Source organism: Panthera leo, chromosome A2 (assembly GCF_018350215.1).
Source record: "Panthera leo isolate Ple1 chromosome A2, P.leo_Ple1_pat1.1, whole genome shotgun sequence".
Lineage (NCBI taxonomy): Eukaryota > Metazoa > Chordata > Mammalia > Carnivora > Felidae > Panthera > Panthera leo.
The window spans coordinates 9,380,513-9,392,927 of NC_056680.1; the positions used below are offsets into that span (position 1 = coordinate 9,380,513).

Consider the following 12,415-nt stretch of genomic DNA (forward strand, 5'->3'; position numbering starts at 1 on the left):
CATCCCTCAGCCCAGGGAGTGGAAGCCCCCCGTGCGGCTCTCTGATGGACGTGTGCACCCCCTTGGAGGTCCTCCGATGAGGCCACGGCCCCTGCTCCCAGCGGGAGAGCTGACTCAGGACCCAGCACTGTCTTCCAACATGAAAACTTCCAGTCCTGCGGGGGGGAGCCTCAGGCTTGGGGGGATGCTGAGAGCAGGGAGAGAGACAGGAACTTTTCTGGGTCCATCAGGCCGAGGGGGGACGGGGGCTGCTCCTTTTTAGGGCAGCGATACAAGGCTTAGCCCCAGACCCGTGGCCGAATGGAGTCCTTCCGACGTCAGGAAACAGCCTCCGAGATAACGACAGGCTGCCCGTAACACTTTACACGGCGACAGCATGTACTGGGCACGTCGGTAAGGGCTTAGCGATTTCCATCACGAGGGGGCGCCCGGGTGGCTCAGTCAGTCAAGCGTCTGACTTCAGCTCAGGTCATGATCTCGCGGTTCATGAGTTTGAGCCCCGCATCGGGCTCTCTGCTCTCAATGCAGAGCCTGCTTCACCCACCTCCTCTGTCTCCCTCTCTTTACTCCTCCTCCACCCTCTCTGTCTCTCAAAATAAATAAACATAAAAAAAATTAAAAAAGAACTTCCATCATGAAGATGACCCAAAGACGGGCGGGGCGGGACTCCAGGCCCGCAAGTTCTGGTCCGCAACTCCAAAGTCTAGAAAGTTCTGAAAACCAAATATCTTCCTCTTCACTCAGAGGGTGAACGTTATGGCTTGCAGACCGAATCTGCACCTGTTTCTGTCCGGCCCACAAACTAGGAACGGTTTTCTACGTTTCCAAGTGGTTGAAAGCAAATCGAAAGAATGCATTCGTGACAGATGAACCTTACACCGACATTCAAGTTTTCGTTTCTAGAAATAAAATTTTAGGGGAGCCTGGCTGGCCTAGACAGAAGAGCATGCGACTCTTGATCTCAGGGCTGTGAGTGAGTTCAAACCCCACATTGGGTGTAGAGATTACTAAAAAATAAATAAATAAAAAATACAGAAATAACTTTTTTTTTTTTTTTTTTTTTTTTTTTTTTTTTTTCAACGTTTTTATTTTTGGGACAGAGAGAGACAGAGCATGAACGGGGGAGGGGCAGAGAGAGAGGGAGACACAGAATCGGAAACAGGCTCCAGGCTCTGAGCCATCAGCCCAGAGCCTGACGCGGGGCTCGAACTCACGGACCGCGAGATCGTGACCTGGCTGAAGTCGGACGCTTAACCGACTGCGCCACCCAGGCGCCCCCAGAAATAACATTTTATTGGAACCTTTGTTTATGTGTTGTCTGGCTGCTCTGTGTCATTTTTTAAATGTGTATTTATTTTTTAGAGAGAAGGGGGGGGCGGGGGGGGGGAACAGAGACAGAGTGTGAGTGGGGGAGGGGCAGAGAGAGAGGGAGACACAGAATCTGAAACAAGGCTCCAGGCTCCGAGCTGTCAGCACAGAGCCCGACGCGGGACTTGACCCTACGAACCGCGAGATCATGACCCCAGCTGAAGTTGGACGCTTAATCGACTGAGCCACCCAGGCGCCCTTGGCCGCCCCGTGTCACGACGGGAGGTGCAGCTGAGACCATGGACTCCATAAAGGCAGAAGTGACGCGCCATCTGGCCCTTGGCGGACAAAGTCCGTCCACCTCTGATCTAATTCGTTTGGCGACAAAACCTGACCCCCCCTGGACCTGAAGCTCTTTATACTTGCTTTTCGTCCCATTTGCTGCAAACAGTCACGTGACCCCGCGCCAAAAAAAAAAAAAAAAAAGTTTGATTACAGGGATGCCTTAGACCCAGCGGAGGGAGTCACGTCCTGCGTGGAACACGCGGTACACGGGCTTTCTCAAACAACTGCAAACTATTCTGAATTCTGAAACACATCTGCCCGTAAAGGTTTTCAAACAAGGGGACGCGGACGCGTGTTAATATCCCCCAGGTCGATCCCACGTGGCGACGGAATGACGAGTTAAGCAGCCAGCTTAGGGCGCTTCCTACCTAGAGCTCCAACCCCGACGCTTGTCCTCCCTACTCCAGACCCCAGCGGGCGGCCCCTGGCTCACTTCCGGAGCCCAACACTCCAGTCGCCAAGCCCGGTGGCTCGTGCTTCCGGCCGCCCCCCCCCGCCCCCCGCCCCCGCCAGGCCCTCGGTGGGGGCACCGAGCAGAGCGCAGACCCACCGACAGTCTTTCTCAAACTCCTTGGATTCGTCGGTGCAGTGGAAGAACTTCCCCTTGAACAGCTGCACGGCCACCACGGCGAAGATGAACATGAACAGCATGTAGACGATGAGGATGTTGAAGACGTTCTTGAGCGAGTTCACCACGCAGTCGAACACGGCCTGGGGGGACGGGGGGCGGGGCGGGGGGGTGGAGGGGAGAGAGAGCGCGTGAGGGGCTGGGGGCCTGCCCGGTCAGCTGCCTCCAGCAGCCCACGATCGTTCCATTTCACCGACCAGGCCCCACGCCGAGTCACTCTTAAGGGCCCGCGGCTCTGGGAGGTAGGTGCCGGGGCTGCACTCAGTCCTGGCTTTCCGTGCATCCAACCCCCAACCCCCGCCGTTTTCAACTCCCGGGAAACGGGGCGGCTTCTCTGAGCCTAAGACAAGCTCACAGCTCTTCAGGGCAGGAGGAACGGGCAGACAAGGAATTTCCTGTTAATTCTGTGTCCCTGCTTCACTCGTGGCCCCTTTTCCCATCCCCTGGAGCTGCGCTCTCCCTTTGGACCGCTGAGCAGTAGGGGGCGCTCTGCCGGTGAGAGCCGACTTCAGGTGCCCCGGAGATCCTGCCCCGGGTGACATGGAACCCTCTCACCATCTGCCCAAGAAGGCAGGGGTCCAGGCCCGGAATGTCTCCCAGCCCGTTCTGCTTCCAACCGCAGCGGGTCCTAACCGCAAGCGGACAAGGGTCCTCGAACCTACTGGAACTACAGGCTGGCTTCGGCAGCTTTCCCCAAGGGAGAGAGTGCATAGCTTTCCTGGGGGCTTTTATTTATTTATGTTTTATCTAATTTGATTAATTAATTAAATATTATTTTTCAGAGGGGGAGAGACAGAGTGAGAGCGGGGGAGGGGCAGAGAGCGAGGGAGACACAGAATCCGTAGAGGGCTCCGAGCTGTCAGCACAGAGCCCAACGCGGGGCTCGAACCCACGAACCATGAGATCATGACCTGAGCCGAAGTCGGACGCTTAGCTGACTGAGCCACCCAGGTGCCCCTCATGGGGGCTCTTAAAGGGGGCCGTGACCCAGGAAAGGGTGAAGAACCGCAGAACTGAATACTGCTGGGCCTCTCCGTATTTCAATGCAAGCAAGCTTTCATGTCCAAAGGGCGGCCACCTATTGGCTAGCGATAGTGCAAAGTCCTGGTGACAGGGGACATTTCTTTAGGGCCTGCAGGAGCCCGACACTAAATAGTGCTGAATCGCACGGCAACGAACTTAATCACTTTCCACTCTTCAATCCTCTCGAGCGAGCCAGAAGATCTTGCTTAATTGCTACTCTTAACAGCTAAGCCTGATACTTTTCCTTTTCAACCCGTGTTCAAAGTCCTTTCCAGGCAGTCTTTTTGGCGGGATCTTATTTATTTTGAGAGCGCGCGCCTGCGAGAGCAGGGGAGGGGCAGAGAGAGGGAGAGAGAAAGAATCCCGAGCAGCCTCCACAATGTCAGCGCAGAGCCCGATGCGGGGCTCAGTGTCACGAACCGTGAGATCATGTGTGACCTGAGCTGAGATCAAGAGTCGGATGCTTAACCGACTGAGCCACCCAGGCACCCCTCTTAGGCTAGATTTTAAGAACAGTATCTTGTCTTTGGGGAACATGTTTAGTTTTATCTTCTGTTGGGTTCTTTCTGCTCTTCCCGCTTGAGAACCTGGACACGGCATTTCTTTTTAAAATACGTTCACTTAAATTTTAAAAAGTGATCGATGAAATAAACCTGAAGAGAGGATACAGGTGGTCCTCAGGTGGAACGCCAATTGAAAAGATGCGTTTGAATGACTGGGTTTCATTTCCTTTTCTTTCCTCCTGAATGACAAGCTCTGGGAAATACTGGTTCACACTGTTGTGGAACAGGAGATACTCGGACCTGGAACTGGTAGGTGAAAAGTCAAAAGCTACGTGGGACCAGAAACCTAGTTTCTTGCTTCCCACATCAGGGTTGTGCCCTACTGTTATCCGTACGGTAGCTTCGTGGGAATTAGGAAAGGGGATCCTGACCTCAAGACGCTTCATCTAATGGAAAATTGTCACAATAACACAGATTGTCAGGTCAGCTCACTTTACTGCCATCTGCTGGAAAGCTGTAATAATAAATACATCCATCTACGATGGATGTGATGTTACCATCACCCCTTTCAGTGTCGTGTCCTTGAGCAGTGCTCAACCTGCCCAACTGTACACGGCAGCAACCCTGACGGGCCTCCCACATGCCCCAATCTCACCTTGAGCTTTGGCAACCGCTTGATGGTTTTAAGAGGTCGTAGCACCCGGAGGACTCGGAGGGACTTAATTGTGTTGATGTCCTTTCCTTTGCTGTTGCCACTGTGGAGGGACGTTAGGGTACGGAGAGGGGAAAAGAGGGAGCAGAAGTCAGTCTGGGTGGGGGGTGGCCCACAACTCCACGTGACCCTGCCCTCTCAGGCCCAGGAGTCTGGGGTGAGCCTGGCGCCGGCCTGCCCTTGCTGGGGAAGAGTGGCGAGCACCCCTGCTGTGTTTGGGCTCAAGAGGTAGCCAGCAGACGGCCTTCTGTGGTCCTGGTCTCAGGACTTGTTAAGGGCCCTCCACCACTTGGCTGGGCCTGTGTAACTGCATGGGGTGGCCCTCAGACCCAGCATGGGGCGGCTGGTGGCCCCTGTGGGCTTTCATTGGTGCTGGAGAACGGGATTCCCTGCCTCCCCTCCCAACAGGATCCAGGAACGAGTTAACATGGCCCTCCCTCAATATTCCCTGAGCCCGCGCGAAAGCAAAGAACCGGGACGTCAGAGGCTGATGTTGAACCTCTGCCAGGGTCTCAGGCCTCATTCTTCCAGGGTCTCTTAACCCAGCTTTTCTACGGGGTTCAGTGCAGGGTCTACTGGACCGGGGCCCTAGCCGTACAGCCCCTGCAGAGGCCGTGATACCCTCAGCCAGCCATGATTCAGGTCCCCCAAAGGAGGGCATTGGGTGCGGCCATCAGAGGCCTGCGGTTAATAGAACTCACCACCCGCCAGTCGCCCAAGCCAGAAACCCGGGTCCCGTTCAGCTTTCTGTCCTCCATCCCCAGTGGGTTACCCTCCTAACCTCTCCATCATCGTCCCTGGCCATCGTCTTGTGCTGGAGTCCCACTACCCATTTCCCAGCTCCCCTCCCCACCCCACCCGCTCCCTGTCTCCCTCTCCTTCCACCTTTTCCACACACGGTGGTTCAAAGCCAATGACCATGTCACTCTCCTTCTCAGAATCCTTCTGGAGAAATCTGAATGCCTAGAACTGCCAGCTTTTGGCTCGGCATTCAAGGCTCTTCAAACCCTAGCCCAACTTACCTTGCCTTTGCATTCCCATCGACTGCTACACACCCCAAGCCCCAGCCAGACTCTTTGCCTCCGTTTGTTTTTGCACCTACTGTCCCTGCTGCTAGAAATGCCCTTCTGCCACCTGTCCGTTCCTAGGACTATGCAGCCTTTGCAGCCAAGTTAAGTGGCCCCTTTATCCGACAGCCTCCCCTGATTGCCTGCGGGTTCTACCAGACCCTACTTCTGTTTCAGAATCATCTTTGCTTCGTCTTTGGCTGCTGGCTTTAGAGAGAGAACTTCTCAAAGGCTTAAACTGTGACCTATTCTTCTGTGGTTCATTTTCCCTTTGATCTTGGTTCTTGTCCCAGCTCCCGCCGTGTGCCTGGCGTGTGATCTCAGGACACACGTGAACGGATCCAGATCAGAGTTCTTTGAGGGTCTCCTAGCGAACATCTCCCCAGAGTTACCTCGTGGGTCAGGTGTAGAACTCCCAGAGACCCCTCCCATGGTGTATCTGGATACAACCCCCCCCCCCCCCGGCCTTTTTTAAAGGTCTCTTTTCTCTCATTTTTCAGGGAATAAAGAGCGGGAACTGGGCTTAACCCTGCGGGGCACAGCCATGCTCCAGGATTCAGCTGGAACATGTTTTTCCCTTTTGAAACCCAAAGTCACCGTTATCTCAAGGCCGTGCCCCTGAAATACGAGATGCACGTCAAGAGAGCCACTGAGATAATTTGAAGCAGGACAGGGACACAATTTGGATCGCACGGGGAAACGGCTATTTCTTCCCCAAGTGTCTTTCAGGCCTTTTGCTTTGGGAAGAGCGGAAGTCTCCGTACTAGAACATCAAGCAAGGGGGCATCTAGGTTGTAAGCGGGACCGGCTAAAATCCTGAAGTGCCGAATGCCTGACATTTGGAAACAGGACTCCCGTGGGCAGATCCACTCCTCGGAAAGTGACTCCCCGGCCATCAGGGGGCCCTCTCTCCCAGAAGGCACTGTGTGCCCTCTGGCCAGGCTGAGAAACAATCTTGTTTAACGGAGGCACTGAGGAGTGTTCCTGGCAGGTTGGATCCTGAGCATGTAGGAGTGGCTTGATCAAGGCGTTCTCACAGAAAACCACCCGCTTTTTGAACCACTTTGCTGAGAGTGTAGATATTCTTTGGGAGGCCACTTCCTCCTCTTACAGCCCAAGGCCTGGTTGTTAGGCGTTTCCACCCTTCTCCCATCTCGGGGTCTGGACACGCTTACTCCTTCGGGAATCACCTCCCCGTGCTTGTCTGCCTTGCTGAAGGGAGCCCCTGGGGAGGCCCCCCTCCCTCACGTCCCTTCTAATCTCTGCCAAGAACCAGACTAATGATGCATTGCAATGGAAAGCAGTTGCCAAGACCCCTGAGGGCTCCCCTCCCTGGGGAGAGACCGAGGGGGGGCTCTGGTCACTGCAAAAAACAGGACAGCAGCAAGGACACGAGGCCATGGAAAGAGGCCCAGAACCAACGTGGCTGCACCAGAGCACGGAGAACGAGAGACAAAATGAGAGAGAGAGAGAGACAGAGAGAGAGAGAGAGAGAGAACTTTACCGTGTACTGCTCCTGGTGAGGTGGCGTTGGTGGGAGAGACAGATCGTAAGCGGCCTCAGAAGAGAGAACACAGAACACACACATACACGCACGCGCACCTGAGCGCCCCCTGCCCCACCCGGGCCCTGGGTTGGGGCGGGGGCGGCAGCCTCAGGCTTGCGGCTCTGGCCGACGTCCATCCTTCCATCTGGAAGCCCCTGTTCGGTCCCCTGCCCTCGGCAGGCTCCCGGCACTGCCCAACCGCACCGAGAAAGCCAAATTTCCAAGTAGCTGGACAGCCAGAGAGTCATCAACTCCCAAGGCGAATGCGCCCCTGAAGGTCACTGCCAAGAGCTGGAGAAAGAAAGCCCTTTCCTCCAGAGGTCCCGGGGGCTGGGAGGTTTTAGAACGGCTTGCCAGTTGGGAGCTTTGGAGTCGGGAGCACCAGGGTTTGGACCCCAGCTCTGCCTCTAAGGACCGTCCTCATCTGCAAAACAGACCCGGGGGATTCTGATGCTTGACACACAATAGCCACGGCCTTGCCTGGACCCCCTACGTGACGAGGGACAGGGAGGTCAGTGAAGGGTTCCGATGTGGGCTGTGGTTAGAGCCGGCTCTCAGGAGTCCCGAGAAAACGCGAGCCTAGATGAAGCCACCTTCGCACAACTCCTCTTTGGCCTCAGGCTTGGCCTCGGTAGGACCCTCCGACCATGGCGGGAGGTCGAGGCCAGAGAGACCCGACTGCCGTCAGCGAATGGAAGCCTTGCCGCCGGGCAAGCACTGTCCAGAATCCCCCGCCCTCTGCCCCTCTCGAGGTTGGTGGTGTTTCTAACGACAGAACGGCTTAAATGCCTACGAATATTCCCGATGGGGTTTTTCCTCCCCCGCCCCCCTTTTTATTTTATCTCAGGGGGTCTCAAAGCTCAGCGTATCTAGGGATCGCTGCGCACGTGGAATCGTGTCGCTTCTCCTTCGTGGACGGCTGACAGGTCTTTCAAGGACAGTGACTTCCGCCTAACCCGCTGACTTCAGGTGTAACATGGGAGTCTTCTGAATGTCCCCGTGCCTGTGGGAAGGTGGCACCGTTATGTCTGTTTTCCAGATGAGGAAGCTGAGGCCCAGAGCGGGGGAGCGACCTGCCCAAGGTCACCCAGCGAGATTCAAGCCCCGGTTCGTGTATCTCGGGCTCAAATCTTCTCTCCGTTTTAGCGCACACAAAAATAATGCCTTCGGTGCAGGGGCTGTTTGGAGGGTAGGATAAGAAAGGTGGCAGCCTGAGGGCTCCTTCTTTGGCTTCCCGGCAGTTTGGCTCCCGAGCATGCAGGAGTGGCTTGATCAAGGCGCTCTGCCAGCTGTGCCGGCCTGCCCGGAGGGAGGAGGGGCGGCGCCAGATGGACTCTTGGCAGTGAGGGCAGGATCGTGATCCGCCAGCTGCTGAGAAATGTCAGGTGGCCGCCCCGATGCAGGGGCACAGAGCATGATATCATGTGTGATGGCTCATGAGATGCTGTGTTAATGGCGGTCACGTGGACACGGCACGCAGTCAGTAGAAGGAGCAGGACGCACACACACACACACACACAGATCCGGGTGAGATGCAGGAGGGGTGGAGACTGTCAGCAGAGCTTCGACACATCCCTTGGAGGACCACAGGGATCGTTCTCCCACATCCGAGACGGGGCCACAATCACAGCACCGAGGCAGAATCCTTGCCTCCACCCCAAAAGGCCAGAACAGCAAGATTCTGAGCAGGCTCGTGTCCCCTTCCCCCGACTCTCGAGGAACCCAGGCTGGCTAGGCCGTCGAGTGCCATCCATCCGGCTCACTGGTGGAAGCTTCCAGGTTCAGGGCTGGGACGCGGGCAGCAGCCCTGAATCTGACAGCCGAGGCCCACGGCAGCCATCCTGCCAGACTCGCTTCCCTTCACACGCCCTCTGGGCCTCAATTTCCTCATCTACAGAATGGGGATCACGAGACAGCTTCCCACAGGAGGCGGTGGTGAGGGGTTTTCTATTTTATGGGGAAACCGAGGCACGGAGCAGGCTAAGGGACCTGCACACTGGAGACAAACCGGACAGACTTCCAGGAACCTCTTCCTAAAGCAATGAGACTACTCTAACACCTGTTTGGGGTTCTCAGCCTTGTCTATGAGAAGATGGCACAGGGCAGATAAATTGAGGTGAAGGACCAGGGAGAAAGGGAAGCAGAGGACGCTGGGGTTGGGCACTCAGGCTAAGACCCCCACAACTGCCAACGATGACATCCATGTAGTAACAAGGAAAGGCCATAAGCAAAGTCCTTACGGGGACTTTCTCAGGCAAGAGGCCAGAACCCTGCAGCCAGGAGGAGGATTCGGAAACGTTTCCGGGGAGGAAAGCAGCAGCCTGGGGGCTCCTTGTCTGGCTTTTTGGCGGATTAACCCCGGGGCATGCAGGAGCGGCTTGATCAAGGTGTTTGGCCAGTTGCACCAGGCCTGCAGCCCTGCCTTGAAAGAGAGATGGCGGCACCAGATGGAGTGTCTGCGGCAAGGCAGGGAGGGTGTGGCAGGGGCCCGAGGGTCCGCCTCTCCCACCCCTATGGCCACCATAGACAGGTGCTCCTGTGACGGTCAGCTCTTCCAAAACCCCGCGAGAGTTGCCGGCCCTTGTCAGGATCCCACTGGCAAAATCTCACATCCCCCAGCTCCTGTGAGATCTGCGAGCCCATCGAGGCTCATAGGATGCCCTTAAATCCCAGTCTGGACCTTTTCCTTGCATAGGGATTAAAAAAAACACCAAAACCCAAAACAAGAAGCCAAACATTCAAAACAGGGATTTTTCAAGGTCACGGGCTGGCTGGCTTTGTGCCTGTGCCTGTAGCAACTTCGCAGAAGCAGCTGAAAAGATTCGCTACAAACGTGTGCTGCCAGATTTCTGTGAGTTGGAGGCTCGTTTCGAATGCCCTTGGATAACTTCATATTTAAAATGAAAATTCAAAACAAAAATCAGCTCCCTCCAGCAGATTCTTTTGCAACACAAAGAATCCACTCTGTGGATTGATTTTTGGTGGAAAAAATAATTTTGATTTTGCAGACTGCAGAGACTAATTGTAGCTTCGGGGATCCTAGAAACAGCATATTGTGAATTACCAGCTCATTATGGCCCAAGTCCGTCCTATGGTTGAAAGCCCCCGGTCTTTCGGAGGCTACCCCTTCCCCAAACTGTGAGGCCAAACTGGGGGGTGAAGGTGGGGCGGGGGAATGGGGGGGGGAGGGAGGGGGAGGCTCCTTCAGCACTGAAGCATTTGCTGCGGACAGAGGTCTGGGAGGAGAGCGCCAAGGTCAAGGGTGAGCTGACACGTCAGTCGCCACTTTTTCTGTGCTGCACCCAGCGGTGGCCGCGGAGGGCAAAATTCACCACCCAGGGCACAGCTGGCCAAGGGGTGGTTGTGTGTGGGCAGGGGGATGTGGCCGACAGGTGCTCACCCCTGTCCCTGTCCCCGTCACCTCCCGAGCCCTAGGAGACTTGGGGACTGTTGGAAAGACCTCATCCTGGAGGGCTCGAGGAAGTAGGGAAGAGGCGCCCGCCCAAACTTGCCCTCCCTTGTCACAAAGACCACCGCTGCTCAGAGCATAGTGGGGATCGGGTCTCCTGATGCCCGAGCGTATGGCGAAGGGTCCGCCTTCCCCAGGCCACACAGCCCAGGTTACGTGGATAGTCAGGCTCACGTCACCGGCAGATAAGGGCCAGGGCCCGGGGAGGGGGAGAGAGAGTGAGAGGGGGAGAGAGAGGGACAGGGAGGGAGAGAGAGAATATGAACGAGACAGAAGGACAGAGGAGACACATGACACATGCTGAATGGGCTGGGTGGGCAAAGAGAAACAGAGACACACAGAAAGTGATAAACAGAGAACAGAAAATGGGGGGGGGGAGGCGCACAGAAAGAGGGAGGGAGGGAGGGAGAGAAACGGAAGAGGAAAGAGCCAGAGAGGCAAGTCAGAAGGAAGAGGAAAAAGGGGAAAGGGAAAGAAAGACACAGAAGCAGGGCAGGGCAGGGGATCCGAGACAGAAAACAGAGACAGACAGGGGTGGAGACACAGGTAGGTTGTCTCGGCGGGGGGGACAGATTCATTCTAGCCTGAGGGAGGTAAGACGTTTTGGCTCTTCTGAGTTGAAATTTTCCCTGGACCTAGTGTGGGGCCCTCCAGCCACCTTGGAGGAATCGCTCAAATAGCTGACACAGGGAGGGACGACTGTATTTCGTTACCTTCTCATATATACTTCAAAGATCTTTAAAAAAAATTTTTTTTAACACTTATTTTTGAGAGAGTGAGACAGAGTACAAGTGCGGGAGGGCCAGAGGGGCGGGGGGCGGGGGGGGACACAGAATCCGAAGCAGGCTCCAGGCTCCGAGCTGTCAGCACAGAGCCTGACGCGGGGCTCGGACTCCTGGACCGCGAGATCATGACCTGAGCTGAAGTCGGACGCTTAACCGACTGAGCCACCCAGGCGCCCCTAAAAATCTTTTTTTTTTTTTTTTTTGAAGAAAACTGGTGCTATCTTGATAGGAAAAAAATTGTATCTTGTTTGTATTTTATATTTCTCCAAATTCCAAGGAGGCGAAATTTTCTTCATTTTTACTAGCTGTCAGCATTCTGCAACATTTCTGTTTATATCCCTTCCCTTGCCCACTTATCTACTGAGTTTCATGTTTCTTAGTGATTTGTAACTGCTTTTTACATATGAAGGCCATCGATTCCCTGTCTTATTTGTGGCCATCTTTCTCCCCTCATTCGCTGTGCATTTTACTGACTTTACTTTTTAAAAGTGTTGACCGTTTTAATAACGTAGCCACACTTTGGATTTTTACAAAATCTCTTCGACTGCTCTAATACTGAAATAATCATTTAAAAAAGGGAGGGGGGAGGCGGAGGGAGTGAGGAAGAAGGAGAGAGAAAGGAGACGAGGTGGAAGACGGGCAAACCTAGAAAGAGGAAAAGAGAGTAGAAGGCAAAGGGGGGAGGGGGTGGGAGGTCTGGCCAGAGTCAGAAATACAATCAGCCCCGGGACCCTCGTCGTAGGGCTCCAGAGGCTTGGAGGCGTCCGGAACCCTGGAACTTTCTTGCTGTTCTGACACAACTTGACCGTATCGTGTCCCCAGGGGAGAATCCGAGCGTGGCCCGCTTTGGTCCTTAAATTGGAAAGGAGCCACCGCTCTGGCCTCCTGACAAAAGGAGTCTTCACTATTGGGTTGGGGGGCCATTCAAGAACCCCGTGAGAAGGACGCGAGGGAGCAGAGGCACGAGGGAAGCCTCTGATTTCTCACTGTGGGGGTGAGGCGGGTGGGAACCCCTCTGAGACTTTCCTT

The 12,415-nt window shown here is 55.1% G+C and overlaps 1 protein-coding gene across 1 annotated transcript in view; it reads right to left on the bottom strand.

Moving 5' to 3' along the window:
• CACNA1A (calcium voltage-gated channel subunit alpha1 A) overlaps nucleotides 1-12,415 on the bottom strand; it is a 106,859-nt gene that overhangs the window by 27,577 nt on the left and 66,867 nt on the right. The window contains 2 exon segments of the mRNA XM_042927282.1: nucleotides 2,204-2,364; nucleotides 4,463-4,562. Coding sequence (XP_042783216.1) covers nucleotides 2,204-2,364; nucleotides 4,463-4,562 — 261 coding nt within the window.